At 40.2% G+C, this 20,959-nt stretch overlaps 1 protein-coding gene across 41 annotated transcripts in view; it reads right to left on the bottom strand.

Annotated features, from left to right (window-relative positions):
• The window catches only part of AMBRA1 (autophagy and beclin 1 regulator 1), a 183,711-nt gene that overhangs the window by 42,079 nt on the left and 120,673 nt on the right, over positions 1-20,959 (bottom strand). For all 41 annotated transcript variants that reach the window (XR_014836996.1, XM_085011243.1, XM_021085244.2 and 38 more), the window contains one exon: positions 1,783-1,893. Coding sequence is in view for 40 of the 41 variants with exons in the window: in XM_085011243.1 (XP_084867369.1) it covers positions 1,783-1,893 (111 nt within the window). In the remaining variant the exon portion in view is untranslated. The remainder of the gene's footprint in view (positions 1-1,782; positions 1,894-20,959) is intronic.

Below are 20,959 nucleotides of genomic sequence, written 5' to 3'. Positions count from 1 at the left end.
CTGGATGGTGTAGAAGTGACATTCCAAATCAATGGGGAAAAATGGACCATTTTATAAATTGGTTGGGATAAATGAGTAGCCATGTGGAGGAAAAGGTGGATCATACTTGGTTTATTTGGGTCTAGGTTAAATTTCTGGTGAGTCAAAGATTTGAAGGTAAAAAACTAAAATACGAAAGTACTAACCGATCTTCCTGATGATGACACAAAATCTAGGAACCATGAAAGGAAAGTTGGATAATTCTGACTACTTAAAATAAGTTCTATGACAAAAATAACCTTCAGCAGAGTCAAAAGACACATGACAACCAGGAAACTCCTATTATAAGTTAATTTCCTGATTTATAAAGAGATCCTGTAGAACTGATAAGGAAAAAACCAGCAATGCAATACAATACAATACAAGGGAAAGCACACAGGTCGAGAAAAGGCAACACATGTGGCTAAATGTATGAAGACTCACACAACTTGGTTTGTAATATGAGAAATGCAAATTTAAAATACCTACATACTATTTTTTACCATCAGATTTACAAATACCCCAAAATAGGACAGCACATTCTACACACAAGAGCTTAGGGAATCACAGGACTCATGAGTGAGAGTATAAAATGGTATCACCTCTACAGGGGGGGATTTAGCAGTATCTACCCAAATCACATATTCTTCCTCCCTACAATCCAATCCCACTTCTAGAAATTTATTCTACAGATATACTTGCACATGTGCAAAATGACAAACTGCAGCACAGTTAATATAGCAAAAGATTGAAAACAACTTAAAAGTCCCTCAGCAGAAGACGGGTTAAAAAACAGAATCTAGAGATTCCATTTTCACAGTGGAATACTAGGCAGCCATTCAAAAAGAATGAGTAAGCTCTTTTTTACTGGCCATACCCACAGCATGTAGAAGTTACCAGGCTAGAGATCAAATCCATGCCACAGTAGGAACCCAAGCCACTACAGTGACAACACCAGATCTTTAACCCGTAAGAGAACTCCCTGAGTCAACTCTGTATATTCTGATATGGAACGATAACCAAGACATAGAAAAGTACAGAAAGTAAAGTACAGGGTGTTCCCACTGCAGCTCAGGGAAGTTCTCTTGTATCCACGAGGATGTGGGTTCGTTCCCTAATGCAGTGGTTTAAAGGATCTGGCTCGTGGGTCACAACTGCAGCTCAAATCTGATCCCTGGCCTGGGAACTCCACATGCCGCGGGGCAGCCAAAAATAGACAAATATATACATTAAATGTCGTGATTCCAACTGAACGGCTGGGGCAAGGGATTGCGGACTCCTGCAGAAGCTGGAAAATGGACTTTCAGACATGTTTATGAATCATACCTCAATCAGGCCACTCCCCTCATTCCATTCCGATACGGACTAATACAGGAGTCGAACATTCTGTAGTCTTTCCTCAATGGTCTGACTCTCAGTTCCTTCACTTCCCCTTCCTCCTCTTCTTCTCAGTTCCACCCAAACTTTTAGGCTTGGGAGAATAAACTACTTGTCAGTAAACTCCTGGGGCAGATATCTTCTTTTTGGCGTCCACCTTAACACTGCTCTGAGCACTGTCCCTAAGCATTAGGTACTGCTAAGGGTGGGTGCTCAAGACGTTTGCTGAGCTGCTTAACAAGAGCTGGAGAGGAGCTGCAGAAATGGCACATGGCAGCCAGCTGCTCAAGGAGATGAAAAATGCAGTGTTACGTGGGGTTCTAGCTCTGGCTCACCAGTAAGAGAGATAGCTCTTCCACCAGTAACCCCAGTTCTCCCTTGGCTTACCATTACTGATTTCTGGGAGGTCAAACTTAGTGAAGTCCCACCACTGGAGCCGGTAGGTGGTATTGGCAATATTACTGGCCACGGCAGACTGTCCATCACCAATCACTGCCCCTGATGCAAGAGAGGACAAAGAGAGCACATTACAATATTCATCTACATGTTTCCATTGCAAACATGAGACAAAACTGGGATCAGCAGGAGAGGGAGAAAGGGAAGAGCCACAACTAAGGCTGAAGAAAGTCAAGTCTCTATCTCAAAGAGAAACCAGAAATGTTTCTCAAGAACAATTCTAGGAGTTCACATGGCTCAGCAGAAATGAATCTGACTAGAGGCAGGTTCGATCCCTGGCCTCTCTCAGTGGGTTAAGGATCCTGCGTTGTCACGAGCTGTGATGTAGGTCAGCAGTTACAGTTCTGATTCAACCCCTAGCCTGGGAACCTCCATATGTGGCCCTAAAGAGACCAAAAAAAAAAAAAAAAAAGAACAACTCTACATGTAAATATAATCCCATATTACATTATATATTACATTATATTATATTATATTATATTATATTATATTATATTAATATAATCGTCTCCCTTATTATTATTACTTGACATTTCCTGAGGGCCATATATCCTGTCTGGTAGGCTCACAATCTAAAGATACAGATCAGTTTTCATAAAAATATTGGAAAAGAAACATGAAAAATGTGACACAGAAAAGCATTTCAGGCACTGGCTGTCTCTGCGGTAAGCAGCGCTCTTTGGGAGAAAGCATTTCCTTTGTATATGACCTTTCTCCTAATAAAACATCTCAAAGGGAGCTTCCTCCAGGGAAGAGGCAGCCAGCATTCAGCTGATTGGATACAGAGAGACAGCAAAGAACAAATGAGGTAATATTTGTTCATCTCTTGTGGACCCCTAGCATGTAACACAACAGAAATTTATAAGCCTAGCTTTTCCGCATCAGAATATCTTTATTAAGGCAATATTTCATAACCCCTGCCCTGCGCTGCCCCAGGAGAACTTCCCTGAATCCAGATTCACTTGTAACATCTCACGGTTTAACTTTCCCTGAGACATACACTTCTGTATAACATTTTTTTCCTTGGTAACCAATTAAATAAAAAATGGATTTTTTAAAAACAGGGTGACACTTTAATTTGCAGTTGTATTTCATTTTACATGAACATGTCATTTCCTCCTCCTCCTCCTTCTGGTGCATTTCATATACAACCACCCTTCTGATCAGACAGAGTCAGATCTCTCTTAGGAGAATAGAACATTCTTGTATGCTATACAACCTAAACGGTATTCTCTGCTGCAAATCAACTCTTGACTTGAAGAAACCAAACCTGTCAGAACTGAACTGACCAGTCCTGGAACAATGGACAATTCTATACACGGATTCTTCAGTATCACCATCCTCCTTTTCTGCATGTCACTGCAAAAGGGTCTTGGTTTTTTTTTTTAGTTTTTTTTCCCCCCTCTCTCTCTCTTTTAGAGAGCTGCATTTATTGCTCTGCTACTCCTGGTGTTTCCCTATTCTTTCTTCAGATGGTCAAGAGATTGTTTAGAGAAAAGGTTCTCCACGCAAATCACGAAATATGAGAAAAGTACTCTTATCACTCTTCCCCAGTTGCTGCAGGCCACTTCAATATTAGTTTTGATGGTGTCCTTGTCCTAGTTTCAATTTGTAAAGAAAGGTACAAACAACAAATCATTTCCAAGATGATGACATTTCTAGAGTATTCTCAACACAGTCAGTATTGCCCCCTTGGGGGGTAGAAACTGGCTCTTGGAGGTGGGAGGATATCTTAGACAGTACAATTGCTAGTTTCCTTCAAAGTACCGGAGTATATGAAGAGATATACAGCATATCTGTGATAATAATACTTCATGGGAGGGGGGTGATCAGGGAAAAAAATATCTAAAAAGGCTCTTTAGGAAGGTAATGCTAAAATAAAGGTTGAGAAATACTGTTCTCGATAAACCGATACCAATATCCATCAAAACATTAAAACATTCTTTAGAATCTTATGGATTCAAGAGTTCCCTTGTGGCTACGTGGTTTAAGGAGTTGGCGATGTCATTGCTATGGCTCAGGTCACTGCTGTGGTGCTTGTTCAACCCCTGGCCCAGGAACTTCCATGCTATGGGTGTGGCTTAAAAAAAAAAAAAAGAAGAAAAATCTTGCAGATTCAAATAGTCCCAAATGGTCACAGATCACTCTGAAGGCCTAAGAAAGGTAGCATTTGAGGACTATGTCAGTGAGCCCACTGACCTCAAATCCCTACTGAGGTGCCTGTGGCATATCACTCAAATGAGGTAAATACATGCCTTTGCTTAAACTTCACAGAAAATTCTCTAATAATTACACCTGACTTGGGAAATTTTGCTGATCCTCTGAGTCATAGTCAAAGTCAAAGTCTACTTATAGGACTTTCTTAATAGGAACTTTCTAGATTTTTCTAGGCCTCCTTGATAATGAAAGTATTTTTTTTTTTAATTTCCAAGGTCCACTTCTCAGGAGAGAATTATTTAGTTTCACTTGGACCCACCCAGCCTCAATTCCATCGAGCTTATAAACTGCTCCTCTGGTCTGCTTATCTAGATGGCTGACATCTTTCTCTGACCACCAGTCTCTCTCAAATGACTTTAGTTCCTTGTAATTTCCTCCAGCTTTTAATAGGAAAGCATATAACCCTGGTTATTTGAAAAAAACATTTTTTTTAGAAGCATATAACCCAAAATGGAAGAAGGCAAGTTGATTTTCTTAGTATATAATGAAAGAAATGCTAGTTGCTGAGAGGGGATAGGAAGAAGATTAAAGAAACAAACCCCATATTGTAGGAACTTAAAATGTGGGGGAGAAGATGAGAGCTACAAACAGGAAAACAGTTAAGGAAAATACCAGATGCTTTAAGAGCTCTACGGATCTATCTGCAACTGGACTGAGACTCCAACCCACAGCTCCAGAAGCATCCTGTATGTCCATGCCTAAAGAACACTGTCTGGAGAACAGCTGTGCAATAACATAATCATGTATGGTTGTGCCGTGTGGAAGAGAGGTGTTCTCTGCCAGTGGTGCCAGAGTGCTGAGGAGGCATGGAGGCTGGCACCACAGAGAGTTGATTTTCAGTGCTGTGTAAACAGAGATTAGGGAGCTAAAGGTGCCAGCAACAAATCAAAGTATTGTCACCAGGTTTTCTTCTGTAAGAACTTCAGGCCAGCTGAGCCTGTCTCTTGGAAACATCAGGAAGAAAAAGTGTATCACCCTATTAAAAACCCCTGACCATTTAACAGGCCTCCAGCCACTAAGCTGAAGGTATACGGAATGTGCCAGAATGAGTTAATGGACTGAGCCACAAAGTATTTACACAGGTGGCACTTATGTAAAAAACCAAATCTGACAGAATGCTGAGGGATTTCCAAGGCCTCGAGGTTCTCTCAATAATGGAATGGAACAGGCTAGACTTGGGGTTTCTCAACCTCCACTATTGATATTCTGGGCCAGCTAATTCTTTGTTTGGGGTGTGGGGTGGGTCTTGTGCACTGCAGGATGTTCAGCAGCATCCCTGGCCTCTTCCCACTAGATGCCAGTAGCACACCCCCTCTCCCCAACCCAGTTGTAACAACCGAAAATGTATCCATCATTGCCAAGTGTTTCCGGGGATCAAAACCACTCCTAGTTGGGAAACTCCAAGTTAGATAAATATAGCCTACATTTGAACTCCAAGATAGGTGCTCTCAGAAAGCACTATGACTTCAATGCTTGCTGCTAAAGGCACCAGAACTGTCAGCAATAGTTTCTGAGAATATGGGCTTCAGAATCAGATAGACCTGATTTTGATACTTCTTGCTAGTACCTACGGTAGTATGACTCTGTGTATATTAATCTCTCAAACCCTCAGTTTCCTTAGCTGTAAAAAAGGTGTAATAAAAATATCTACAGGAGTTCCCGTCGTGGCGCAGTGGTTAACAAATCCGACTAGGAACCATGAGGTTGCGGGTTCGGTCCCTGCCCTTGCTCAGTGGGTTAACGATCCGGCGTTGCCGTGAACTGTGGTGTAGGTTGCAGACGCGGCTCGGATCCCGCGTTGCTGTGGCTCTGGCGTAGGCCTGTGGCTACAGCTCCGATTCGACCCATAGCCTGGGAACCTCCATATGCCGCAGGAGCGGCCCAAAGAAATAGCAAAAAGACAAAAAAAAAAAAAAATATCTACAACTTACAGGTCTGTTTGAAAAACTTACTGAAATAATAAATGTCAAATGATGGCAAATAATAAGTGTCTAATAAATGACCACTACTAAAATTATTTTAATCACTTACTCCAATCTCTGTATGCTTTTCCTCTATAGGTACAGCTCTGTAATCAAAAGCCCACAGACAGAGGTTCTTTTGTAAGGGACTGGCCCAACTAACATGTTGAGACCAAGAAAGAGAAGCACTTAATCTCAGAATTAAGAGCAAATATATAAGGAGCCTGGGGTCTGGAGTTCTTGAAAAACAGCTTAGGGGAGCTCCCATTGCGGTGCAACAGAAATGAATCTGACTAGGAACCATGAGGTTGTGGGTTCGATCCCTGGCCTCACTCAGTGGGTTAAGGATCCAGCATTGCGGTGAGCTGTGGTGTAGGTACAGATGTGGCTCAGATCTGGCGTTGCTGTGGTTCTGGCATAGGTGGCAGCTGTAGCTTTGATTAGACCCCTAGCCTGGGAACCTCCATATGCTGCGGGTGCAGCCCTAAAAAAAGAGAGAGAGAGACCAAGAGAGAGAAAGAAAGAAAGAAAAGAAAAAAGAAAAACAGCTTGGGCCAAGACAGACCACCTTCTGGACCACAAAACCCACTGTAACAAATTTAAAAGAAGTGAAATCATATAAAGTATGCTGTCAGAACACAAGGAAATTAAACTAGAAATCAAATAACACAAAGATAGCCAGAAAATCCCAAAATACTTGGAGATTAAGCAACACACTTCAAATAACACATGGCTCAAAGAAGACATCTCAAGAGAAATTTTAAAATATTTTGAACTAAATGAAAATGAAAATACAACTTATTAAAATTTGTGGGATGTAGCAAAAGCAATGTTTAGAATAAATGTTACTGCTTTGAATGCAGATTTAGAAGAGAGATCTAAAATCAATAATTTAAACTTCTTAGGAAATAAGAGCAAATTAAATCCAAAGTAAGCAAAGAAACAATAAAAACTAGAGCAGAAATCAATGAGACCAAAAACAAGAAATCAAGAGAGGAAAAAAGGAAAAATCAAAAACTAGCCTTTTGAAAAGATCAATAGAATCAATAAACTTTTAGCCAGGCTAACTGAGGGAAAAAGAGAGAGAGGACACAAATTATTAATATCAGAAATGAAGCAGAGCTATCACTACTGATCCCATGGACACTAAAAGGATAAAAAGGACTATTACGAACAACTCAATGCCCACAAATTTGGTAACCTGGATAAAGTTGACCAATTCCTTGAAAGACACAGTCTACCAAAATTTACACAAGAAAAAACAGATAATCTGAATAGGCTTATATCTATTACACTGAATCAATCATTAATAACCTCTCAAAAACAGAAAGTGCCAGGCCCAGTGGGTTCACTGGTAAATCCTACCAACCCCCTAATGAAGAAATTACACCGAATCTCTATAAATCTCTTCCAGAAAACAAAAGTGGCATCACTTCCTAACTTAAGCTGTGAGGCCAACACTATCCGATTCCAAAACCAGACAAAGACATTGAAGAAAGGAAAACTACAGACTAAATATCTTCTATGAATACTGAAATAAAAATCCTCAACAAAATGTTAGCAAATCCAATAAAATAACATATCTAAGAAATTATAAGCTATGCTGGTTCAACATTCTAAAATCAATTAATATTATCCATCACATCAACAGGATAAAGAAGAAAAATCATACTACCATATCAATAATGTAGAAAAGACATCTGACAAAACCAAACACCTACTAATGATGAAAACAACCATTAAAATAGGAAGAGTGGGAAACTTCTCAAGTAGATAAACAATGTCTACAAAAAACTTACAGCCACATTTAAAGGTGAGAAATGACAGTTGACTCTTGAAAAACATGAGTCTGAAACACGTGGGTCCACTTATATGGGGATTTTTTTTAACAAGTACGTACTATAGCACTACACAGTCTACATGTTCTGCATAATTCATCTGCAGTTGACTCCAAGGGTGCAGAATGGCAGATATGGAGGCCTGACTCTAAAGTCATACATGGATTTTCAACTGCAAGGGTCAGAGTACCTAAACCCACAATGTTCAAGGGTCAACTGTATATGCTTTCCCCCTAAGCCTGGGAACAAGCAAGGATGTCTCCTTTCATCATTCCTCTTCAACACTGTACTGGAAGCCTACCTAATGCAATAAGACAAGAAAAGTAAATACAATACCATTTATATTAGCACACACACACACACACAGACAAATGGTACTGAAATAACTGGACACCCACAAGCAAAAAATACACCTAGATACAAACTTTACACTTAAAAAAAAAAAAAATCAAATCGGATACACCTAAATGTAAAATACAAAACTGTAACTCCTAGGATATAATACAGGAGAAAATCTAGATGACCTTGGGTTTGGCAAAGACTTCTAAGATACAACACCAGATGTACAACCCATGAAAGAAAAAAAATACAAATTTACTTCATTAAAATGAAAAACTTTTGCTCTGTGAAAGACAATGTGAAAAAGAAAAGACAATAGACACGGAGAAAAATCTTTGCAAAACACTTTACTGATAAAAGGACTGGTATCCAAAATATACAAAGAACTCTTAAAAACTCAACAATAACAAAAAACCCAATTTAAAAAATGGGCAAAAGATCTGAACAGACACCTCACCAAAGAAGATATACAGATGGCAAATAAGCATATGAAAAGATGCTCAACATCATTCCTCATTAGGAAATTGCAAATTAAAACAACAATGAAAAGCCACTACACATTTGTCAGAATGGCTAAAATCCAAAACACTGATAACACCAAATGCTGAACAGGATGTGAAACAACAGGAACTCTCATTTTTTTGCTGGTGGGAATGCAAAATGGTACAGCCACTGTGGAAGACAGTTTGGCAGTTTCTTGCAAAACTAAACATACTCTTGCCATATGATCCAGCAATCAAGCTCCTTGGTATTTACTCAAATTAGTTGAAAGCGTATGTCCACACAAAATCTACACGGAGATGTTTATAGCAGATTTACTCCTAACAGCCAAAACTTGGAAGCAACCAAGATGTCTTTTAATAGGAGAATGGATAAATAAACTGTGGTATATCCATGCAATGGAATATTATTCAGTTCTAAAAAGAAATGAGCCATGAAAAAACATGGAAGAAATTTAAGTGTCTATTACTAAGTGAAAGAAGCAAAAACAACATATTGTATGATTCTAACTATATGTCATTATGGAAAAGCCAAAACTACAGACATAGTAAAGATCAGCGGTTGCCAGGAAGTTTGAGGGGAGAAAGGAATACATAGGTGGAGCACAGGGAGATTTGGGGGGGGGGCGATGAAATGATTTTGTATGATATTATAATGGTAGATCATGTCATCAGACATTTGCCAAAACCCACAGAACTTACAACACTAACAGCGAATCCTAATGTAAACTATGGACTTTGGGTGATAATGATGTGTCAATGTTGGTCCACGAATTACAACACATGTACCACCCTGGGGCAGGATGCTGATGGCGGAGAAGGGGCGGGGTGTGGGTCTGTGGGGAGGGAGAAAGGTATATAAGAACTCTCTGTACTTTCCACTCAATCTTTCTATAAACCAAAGACTTCTCTTTAAAAAAAAAAAAAAAAAAAAGTCTATGAGTTAAAAAAAAGAGAGGATGCAAGCATGCCCAAAACTTTCATTCGTGTTCCAGAAAACAGCAGCTGACCATACTGTTAGTCACAGAAGTTCACTTTCTATCACACAACCACCAAGCTCTTCCCTGGAGCCTCAGACCCAAAGAGTAAATAAGGATTACTCTACCGAGACGCACGAGAGAAAAGAAACTTAAATCCAGTGATTCTGGCCAACCATCAGAAAACAACCGTGGCAAAAAAACAAGCTGCCAAGTCTCATTCTTGACTGAGTCAAGTCGTCAACTTGTATGCTGGAAGCCTTAGGACTGTGTCTAGGGATAAAATCTTAATAAAATCTTAAAGTCATGACAGTAACATGGTTGGTGAGCTCTACCAAGCCTGGTAGCTAGCATGCATCTCTTTGCCTCTGCTTCTTTCAGATTTTTCTCTTTTGTGGCTTGCTTGGAAAGGAGAATTAGGGACCTCTTTTTTTTTTTTTTTCCCCAAAACAGCTTTTTAGCCTCTCTCTAAGATCTAAGAGCAGAGAAACGAAGAGTATGATTCAACAGTACAGTGAAAATACAGAACAATAGGAATCATTAGCAAATCTACCAGAAAAGCTAATTTGGGAGGGTAAAGAAGGGTAAGTTACAAAGAAGGAAACGATTAAATTACAAAATTGTTGCATTTGAGGCTGCCCAGTTCAGGACAGCCATCTCTGACTGCCCCTGCTGGGAAGACAGAATAAGAATGGGGCTGGGGGCACAAACACTCATCAGCCTGGAAACACAATTATTCTCTTTCTGCTTGGTTGTTAAGCCAAGAACCAGCTTGCTAAGTGACCAGCAGAACTGAGACCAGCAACCCCAAGGCAGGTCCAACTGAATGACTAATCAACTTTTCAAAATTCTTAAAAAGCCAGCCACAAAAGACTACACACTGCATGATTCCATCTACATGAAATGTCTAGCACAGGCAAAGCAACAGAGTCAAATAGTAGATTAGTAATTGCCTAGGGCTGGAGTGGGCAGGGGGAGTGAAGGGGGTAGGGTCAGTGACTGCTAATGGGTGTGGGGTTTTTTTATAATGTGATAAAAATGTTCTGGAATTCAGAGGTCGTGGCAACAGTTGCACAACTCTGTGAATAAAAACCACGAACTGTATACTTTAAACAGATGAAATGTATGGTATGTGCACCTCAATAAGGCTATAATTAATTAAACATTATTCAATATACATTTTGGTCAATTTATGAAGTAAAATACGGCAATCCCATTTGCATTTCTTTAATAATTCAAGAGTACCAGTGGGCATCTTCTTGTTCCATATTTATTTACTGGCTCATTGTATTTCTTTTAGTGTGCACTGCCAACCCACATCTTATGTGCATTTTTATGTTTGGTTATTTTAAGTTTTTTTTTTTTTAATAGACTGAGCTCTTTGTAAATTAATAAATGGGTTTCTGTCCATGAAAAATAATTCTTAGAGCAAAATACAACACAGGATTATTTGGACATAAAAAGCATTCTTCCTAAGTATATACTGAATGGCATCCTAGGAAGAACACTTATTCTTCTTTTGAGAAAGCATTATTTAAATGTAGTCTTTCACCTTGTTCTATGCAGGGGACATATAACTAAGTACTTCGTAACACTCACTTTTATCACCTTACCACCACTTTAAAAAAAACTCAGTCAAATATTCTACAGCCTGAGGACCTGGAAAGAGTCCCTGGTGGCAGATAACAAGACTTCCTCCAAGGGTAGAAGTTTCTCTTAGTTCTCATTTATGGTTTTGACACTGAGAAAAATGACCAAACTATATAAGTAGTTTGGGTAAAAATGATAGGTTTACTGGGATATAATGCACATACCATACAATTTACCTACTTCAAGAGGTTTTAGTATATTCACACAGTTGTGCAACTATTATCAAAATCAACTTTACAACAACCATCACTATCAACTAATCTCAGAAAATTTTCATCATGCTCCACCCTCCAAAATACCCTACCCATTAGCAGCTACTCCCCTCACTCTGCCCTACTCTCTCCCTTGCCCTAAGCAACTACTAATCTATTTTCTGTCTTTATAATTTTGCTTCTTCTGGACATCTGATATAAATGGAATCAAGTGGCTTCTTTCATTTAGCATGATGTTTTCAAAGTTCATCCATGTTTTATCATGTTTATTCCTTTTTATGGCTGAATAATGTTCCACTGTATGTTTTTATACCTGAACCACAGGTTCATTCGAGAATAAGATAATAGTTAAAACACTGCAAGGAATCCAGCAATCATAAAAGTGTTGAGAGAACCAGAATTATTTCCTTTGGAAGGAAAAAGGAGGCTTTCAAAGATCAATTTTGAGTATATTACCTATAGCTGAAATGAATCTTCACTTTTGCCTGAGGCGAAAATAAAAGATAAAAGGAGTATGAGGGGACATCATTTCTATAAAAATACAAAACTGAAATCCCACTACTCTGTTCTCTGTTTCTATATGTGTGTTTTGTTTTGTCTTTTTGCCATTTCTAGGGCCGCTCCCACAGCATATAGAGGTTCCCAGGCTAGGGGTCGAATCGGAGCTGTAGCCACTGGCCTATGCCAGAGCCACAGCAACGTGGGATCCGAGTTGCGTCTGCAACCTAAACCACAGCTCACAGCAACGCCGGATCCTTAACCCACTGAGCAAGGCCAGGGATCGAACCCACAACCTCATGATTCCTAGTCGGATTCGTTAACCACTGAGCCATGACAGGAACTCCTACATGTGTGTTTTTTATTCACTTTTTTTTGTTCTTTACATTGCGCATATGAGATGTATAATGTCGTAAACCAATATTACCTCAATAAAAAAAAAAATTTAAACAAAACAAGACTGCTGGGAGAATGTAACCTCTAGGCCTGGCATGGCCACCTTCCCTTAAAAAGCCATTCAAAGGGGTCAAGCGGAGCCCAGGGCACATGCCACTTCAGAAAGACCCAGAGAGCTTCAGAAAGTCCAAAGGCGGTGAGACTGCTCTAAGACTATTTTGCTTCCTAATTCAGGGATGGTCAATGATTCCATCACATTGTCTCAATGGTACTGGTGTCAGCAGGAGTTTAGCAGAATTATCACCCTAAAGCAAAGGGGTAAGCTACTCTTCACCGGGTCCTCACTCCTTCCTCCCATCACATTAAACCCCAGGTTTAATGTTGACTGCTGGCAGGGTGACTAGGACCTCTGAGCTATCTGAAGTCAAGCTAAGATGCTCCTGTGTGGGTAGATGAGGATGCTGAAGCCCGTTTTCATCACCATTCTGTAGACCTGCCCTTCTTCTATATATATATATATATATATATATATATATATATATATATATATATATATGTCCTAATAAAACAATTATCTACACTTACACTAATGATGTAATTGGGACAAGTAATTATGAAAGCAGAACATCCATTTTTAAAGAAATGAATATCATTACCTTTCTTCCACCCACAAACATTAAGACAAAAACAAATAAGCTCATAAGAACACATGCTACTGAGAGATTATTAGGAACAGCATTCCAAACTCCAGTTTTCGGGAGAACAGAAAAAAAAAAGCCCAACAGCCCCAAAACAAAAACAAAAAACTTTGCATTTACTCCCACCAGGCAGGGATTTCCTCAAAGCTTTTACTTCTGACAGAAGACATACAGGTGGATAAGAATATTAAGAATTACTCTACCTCCACTTCCACATCCCCCACAACGTGGCATTTCCTATATTTAGGTCCTAGCAACCTCTGTTGCTGGGAGGACACTGGCTTAGGCATGCCCCCAAGTAAAGCCAGCAAAGGAGTGGAGAAAGCTGTCGCCCTCTTACTGTCGCACAATGGGGCTGCTTACAGGGGTGCCTCAGCAGCAGAAGGATGGACAGAGGGCAAGGGAGGCGGGGAAAAGGAGTGAGGAAGAAAGAGGTGCGAGAAAGAATAAGAGAGCGACTGGCTGACTCAAACACTGAACAGCTCTCACCAATCACCTGTCTTGGACTTGATCTTGGCCAAAAGGCCGAGGACCGATCCCAATCACCTGTCTTAGATTGCTGAGGCTCCTGCGGCTTTTACTGTTTGGTGGAAGCACGAATGAGTGGAATTGAACCAGAGGGTCTTGGGCTTGTCAGCAGCAGGAGGGATACGACCTTTATTGCTGCAAAGAAGATGCAGATTTCAAAAGCCTAAAATCTGCAATGAAGGAAAATGGAAATGTGCTGAACGTGGGTTTGACTGGCAGCTTTCCTCATCTGTCGATCACAGGGTAATAAACACTGGGAGATGGCAGAAATGAAGATAAATGCTTTCAGCAGCACCATGCCCCACCCTCCCCTCCTCTTCCGCCCCCACTCAGCACAAGACAAGAGAGTTAAAGCAAGAAAATAAATCAGCTTCTTAACCAACTCTTTTGTTAAAACTTTCCTTACAGGCCACCTACACGTGAATTATTGCTCTGGGAGCCTACATTCTCATTAGGGGGCCCAGTTTGTTAAGGGTACAAAGCGCCTGGCAAATCTCACCTGTACTTTTCAGGGTACAGCATTACTGGCCTGAGTCAGTTGGGGCCAACACATAAGAAAGAGGCCAGGCAGCTCCCAGAGGGGAAGGCATGGAGCCCCCCAAGACTGTGACACTCTCTAAGTCAAGCCTAGCTCCAAGGACAACATGGTGTCATTTCACTGCAATCACTGCCTTTAAACCTACTCAGAGACAGAAAGTCTGAGGGAGTTCTGAGGGACCACAAAGAACCCTGGGGGCTTGGAGGTCAAAGGTGTTGTCAGATCACAAAATGGACTATGGAACACAATACTACATCGACCCCCCCCCCCCGCCCCTTTTTTAGGGCCACACTCGAGACATACAGAAGTTCCCAGGCTAGGGGTCAAATCAGAGCTATAGCAGCTGGCCTATACCACAGTTATAGCAACACTAGATTTGAGCCGAATCTGCGAACTACACCACAGCTCACGTCAACACTGGATCCTTAACCCACTGAGTGAGGCCAGGGATCGAACCCGCATCCTCCTGGATCCTAGACAGGATTGTTAACTGCTGAACCACGAAGGGAACTCCTTAATACTCAGTCTTGATTGCCAATTTCACATTCACTTTGCAGTGAAGGAAACATCTATAAGGTTGAAGATCTTACAGGTTTTCTACAAGTAGGTCCAAGGGAAATATTGTGTATCTTAGAACTTGTTACACTGAGATAAAGCACACAGCTGATTTAGTTTTTGTAAAGGGACTAAGGTTTTTTGAGTAAAGTCAAAAGGTTAGTAATTCCTAATCCATGTCTTGGCAGCTGCTTATAAGACACTGGTTGAGAATTTTGTAAAAACTACATTCAATTCTGCTAAAAGTGGGCCTGACAAAATCTTAGTAACTGGCTCCTTTAAGACATTCAAAAAGACATTATGCCCTACTGGCTCAGCCAGGCTGGTTTCTTTCATATCCTGAGATAGAAAAAAAGGTTTTAGACCTTTGCTCTAAAGTGTAGGCACCAACTGGTGGAAAGTCTGGAGCAAAAATAAGTGGGAGAGACCTTGGTAAATGGGTCTGTTTCAAACCACAAATTGCTCAGAAACTTGAGTAGTCCCCAGAGCCATGCATACGCTCTGGGATCCTGGGAGAACAACACTTGTCACATAAAGATAGCTAATTTGAAATAATTTCTAATTAAAATCCACTGTTCAGATGTTAATATCAGGCACAAAGTGGAAAAGCATTATTAATGAGCTCCATGTTCAGATGCTGCTGGAAGGATGCACCTGGAAGCTAGTCAGCAATCTGGATTAGCCTTTCTAGCCTTTAAACCTAAATAAAATCTTACCTCCTCCTGGAAGCTTTCCAGAATTAGAGAGAAATCCCTGTCCACACGATGTTAGCCATTTTCGTAACAGAAATGGTTACTGGGCTATAAGTACATAAAGCCTGCTCTGAATTTGAGTGTTTATATCTCTGCGTCCACTTAGCCATCAGTTTTCAATTGGTACTGCCTGGTCTCGTCCTTCTTCTTTAAGACAGTGAACTCTGGGAAAGAAGGGGTCAGCTTTTCACTTGAATTTTAAACGCAGTACAGTCGCAGGACTTAGGATACCATTCATAGAGTAAACATGAAATACTTAGGGTGAGGAGCACCGATGGAGCTGCAAGGACAGTCACCGCTGGCCTTATGAGCTATCCTTCTGTAAGTGAGAAGATATGCCCTAGACAGTCCTTACTATCTCTATTACAGGGACAGGCTGAATTACAAAGAACCAAATCATGTGTTAAGATAATTTTCACTCCAGTATATACATCCAGGAATGGGACTAAGCAAATATAGTTTGCAAAGGGAGACTGTCTTTAATTATAAATAACTTATACATCCATGAAGAAGAAAATAGCATAATAAACTATGGTCAATTACACTATAGAACACCATGCAGTCATTAAAAAGAATAAAGTAGATCTATATGCACCGACACAGAAAGATGTCCTTGATATAATGTTCTATGTGATTCTATCTCTATTAAAAAACAAAATGAACAAAGCCACATAGATATATAAATATACATATGTGCTTGATTAGACAAAGAGAAATATTTAGAAAGTACACTCCAGACCAATGAATTTTTGTGGACTAGGACTGTAAATAAGAGGGGCAAGAAGAGACAAACATTTTACAGTGAATATTTTGATATCTGAATTATTTACAAAGAACATGTTTCATTGTTTTCTAAAATAAAATTCAAAAGGAAGAGTAGGAAGAGTGAGAGATTACCTTTATAATGACCTATGAAAAAATTATTCATTTTACCATATAATATCCCCTATATTCAACATATACATTTATTTGTTCCATGAAGCTAACTAGTTGAAGGACTTGAGATAACTCCTTGATCCTGGAGGTTTTTTTTGCAATAAAATTCACAAACCTCAAGTTTTCCATTTTTACCAAATACCAGTCAGAATGGTGCCCTGAAATGCCCTTTATACATCTAAGGAGTAAGAGGGTTATGTCTTTGGTAGCAAACAAATTTGTACTATGTGACTAAAAAGGCACCAAAACAATACCATCTCTGGGGAAATATCCTGGAGCAAATGCCACAGATGTACCCAAGGAAATATGTCAGGAACATTCAAGGCATGTTGTAATAGTAAAAATTTAGAGAGCTTAATGTTCATCAGTAGGGAATAGGTGATAAAATGCGTATAGGTGAATACTAGGCAACAATTAAAGGGAACAAACCAAATCATTCAAACTATGTCATTGTGGACTATTGAAAAACATAATACTGAAATTTTAAAGTTGTAAAAATGATACATATGGTAAATATTGTCTATATAAATACAACTCTTAAAACACAAAGCAATGGTATTTTACTAACATGTTAAGTTAAAAAGGTAACAGTTACATAAACCAAATTCATGACGGGGCTGCCTCTGTTAGAACAGGATAATGTCATTATGGAGGTCAAAGGGTACTTCAAATTCATCTGAAAAGATTTTAAGAATCGAGGCAAGTAAAGCAGACTTAACAACTATCAAATCTTGGCTGTGGGGGCACAAATGCTTATTATGTATTGTGTGCCTGTGCCTGTATATACGTATCTATACTTTTTAATATTAAAAAAAAAGTCTAACTATTGAAGGGCAGGAGAAAGGTAGTAGAAAAGAAATAAGCAAACAGCTGGGGACACAATGGAAAAACTTTTAAATGCTTCCCCACAATCTGAAGCCTTGTCAAACAAAGTATGGGTGAAACAGTAATTGGCTAAAGTGAAAAGATGGAGCCCCACTAAATAGCGAAGGTAGGCAGAAATGGCCACATTCCATTTACTCGGAATTTTTGAGATAAAAGATTTCTCCCACAGAAACATATCCCGAGTCTCAGTGAATCAAGTTTATACCATGTAAAGCCTCAACTACTGCACTGGTGAAACCATCCAGCGGGTAGCTATGAATGGAGTACGGCCACACAAACTTTGTACCCCACAAAGCGGAGGCTCTAAGGCCATGGGTGTCCTAGGTTCACACTAGGAAAAGACTTTCTGCACAGATGAAGCATACCAACAGATGCCCAGCACCAAACTTTTCTCTTAGATGTCACATTGACACTCTAAAACATCTTACTTTGAAGAAAAGAAAGGCTTTTTTTTTTTTTTTTAAAGAAAGGCTTATTTTTAATGTCAGGTTGGATAAATTTCTGAGAAAGGCCTATAGCAAAATTCTCATTTTTTGAAAGAGATAGCTCACAAAAGAAAGCAAAAGGAGTTTGAGATATGTTTTAGTCTCTTCCTTTCTGCCGGAGCTGCTTATACGCACTCCTCAGAAAACACTGGGCCTGCTATCACTCTTCAGGGAGGCCTGAAAGCCAATGAGCATGGTGGTATATACGACTTTTAAATATCAGCTCTGTTGCTGGTTGTCATAAAGAAGGCATGACAATCTGCAAACTTAGCTATAGGCCACTTGGGGTGTGGATAACATCACAAAAGAAGCTTGCAGTTATTATAAAGCTGTGGGCCCTTGTCCCTTACAAAACCACCTATCTTCCTTTCCAGTCTCTTTCAATTCATCTTTCAATACCAGATTATTTTTAAAAGCAGGGTTTTGATTGTGTCACTCATCTGCTCAAAAGCTCTAATGGCTCCTCATTGCCTGCACTGAGCAAGATTCCTTGATTTGTTGCTCAAGGCCCTCAACAGCCTGCTGTCTACCTCTCTGTGCTTATCTCCCACTGCTCATTACTCACGTGTTTTTGGAAATATGTTTTAAATACATCTCCACTTTTATACTTTGGCTCATCCTGTTCCTATTATCTAGACTCTTTACCCTCTCCTCTAACAAATGTTTCCTAAAATCCCCTGATCCCCTACCCTGGTCAAGGATTCTCTCAATCCCTTTTCAAGAAGAGACTTTCAAAAAGATTTTCAAGAAGTCTTTTCTGATCTCATTAACCTGATACGATCTCTTGGGAAGCCTCATAGCATTTTGTTTCTTGCTCTTATTCTGTCATATTCCTTCTGCTCTATCTCCTGCCCTCTTATCCAGGCAGGACTCTCTGTCGTTATTTACTCCACTTGAAGAAAAGTACAAAAATTCAGTCCACTGAAGGGCCAACTCAAAATCTACACGCTAAATATACTTGCTCTGTTCCTGCTCAACACTTTCCCTGGACCTGAATCCCCACAGTCCATTAGAAATAGGTTGCTTTGATGGAATGCAACACATACTTTTCTCATCTTTTTATGAAATACCTTGACGCTTTGCCACAGAAGATGTGCGATAACCCCATACTAAATACAGAAACAAAGGGTTACTTGAATATGTGTAGACTCTTGCTACTAGATTGTTAGCCCCTTAGGAGTAAAGACTATCTTAAATCCTTTTAAGAGACTTAAGTACTTCTCAGTCCTTGTGTCCTAAAAAGAGCACCTTGCACAAAGCACACACTTGCAACTCAGTCTGTTGACTTGGAGCCAAAGTACCTTTCTCTGGCTTTGAGAAATATTCATTCAACCAGCAGAAAGACATCTCTAGAATTTCTAAAGCCATTTCTGTTTGATTTCTGAAACTCTAGGAAAGCACCCAACCTCAGGAAATCTACAAAATACAGTACTCGGGCACTAAGAAATTGATGGTTACATGCAGGGGAAACACGCCAAGAATTTAATTCCTTCCAAACTGCAGCCAAAACAAAGCAGGGTGGGCCAGTTTCCCCCTGCAAATTGGTATAATGTTAAAAAGTTTCTCCCTCTGGCCTCTGGAGGATCCAAGCTGGCAGCACGCTGTCCCCTTTGTCTGCCTCTGCAAGGCTCTTGCCTTGAGGCCAACAGGATTAGCACAGCCATTTCATGCTCTGAAAAGTCAGAAAAGGCAAGATGCGGAGCTTTTCACTCGAGGAAATGCCTAGTAGTCAGAGACGGTTCTGTTTCTGTTCAAAAGATAAGCGGAGATGCTGAGGTTAAAAAGCGAAATTTCCAACAATGCTTAATGAAAGGTTTGGAAACAATGTACAGAATTAGGCAATGGGATAAACTCCAAGAAGAGAGGAGCAGGTGCCAGAGCAAAAATGCAGAGAGAATCAGCACCAGACATTTCATGCATTCAAAAATTTCCATGTATATAAAATGTCATCAGGATGCCCTATGAGCACAGACTGGATGCAACAATTAGGGAATACAAACTTCTCCCTCTTGGCACAAATATACCCACAAATAAGCTCCTAGAGTAAAAGTCAAAAGAAAGTATAAAGAAAAGCTTTACCATAAAAAATTGAGCAGTTGCTACATTCTCTTGGCTTAACAGATAATTAATTACAGACTTTCTCATGAAGAGGTAGCCCAAACTCAAACACCATCAAAGGCACAGGGCTCTTAGGCCCTAGCTTGCAGTTTTTTGTTTTTGTTTTTGCCCTGCTCAAGGCATGCAAGAAAAAGTTCCAGGATCAGAGATCAAACCCATGCCACAGCAGTGACAAGGCCAGATCCTTAATCTATTGTGCCACCAGGGAACTCCCCACGTTGAGTTTAAAACTTGGACCTGCAATTGGTCTTTAGGAGCTCCAAGAAACTACTGAAACATCAACTTAAATTGTGTGTATGTGTGTCATCATATTAAATGGCTTTTGCTTTCTATATTTATGGTGCTTTGATATTGTGGGTGCCTTGCAGACTGGGGGACTGCCCTCCCTGGGTTAGCTACTTCTTAGAAATAGCAAACAACTTGCCTACAAGTGTGCAAACCAATCAATCTAGTTCCCACACCCTCAACTAATATTTCCTCTGCCCTAAATCACCCCAGAGCCAGGTATGGACTAGGGACCACCCTAGAGCCTGTCAAAATTATCCAAACTATCTAATCCTAAACTTATTCAGCACACATATCCTGCCTCACCCATTCTTTCCCCTGGAAACACCAAGAAAGGCTCTGGCTCATGTATTCCTACCTCCCCCCACTCCTGTTCCCTGCCTCCTGACTGACCCTGACACTTGCCAATGTGGCCCAGGGTGGCATACTGTGTCCCCCTATTCTTGGGACCTGTAAGTAACAAATTATTCTTTCTTTCTTTTTCCCTCCCTTCCTTCTTTACTTCCCTCCTCTTTCCTTTTTTTTCTTTTTAGGGCCACACCTGTGGCATATGAAAGCTCCTAGGCTAGGAGTTGAATTGGAGCTGCAGCTGCCGGCCTATGCCACAGTCACAGCAATGCCATATCCCAGACCTGAGCCGCATCTGCAACCTACGCTGCAACTTGCGGCAACACCGGATCCCTAACCCACTGAGCAAGGCCAGGGATCGAACCCACATCCTCATGGATACCAGTTGGGTT

Source organism: Sus scrofa, chromosome 2 (genome assembly GCF_054392235.1).
Source record: "Sus scrofa isolate SSC_HxYL_T2T_F1_AM1 chromosome 2, Sscrofa_HxYL_maternal_Yorkshire_Landrace_v2.0, whole genome shotgun sequence".
NCBI lineage: Eukaryota > Metazoa > Chordata > Mammalia > Artiodactyla > Suidae > Sus > Sus scrofa.
The sequence above is the reverse complement of the archived record's forward strand: the minus strand, read 5'-3'. Positions and strand labels throughout refer to the sequence as shown.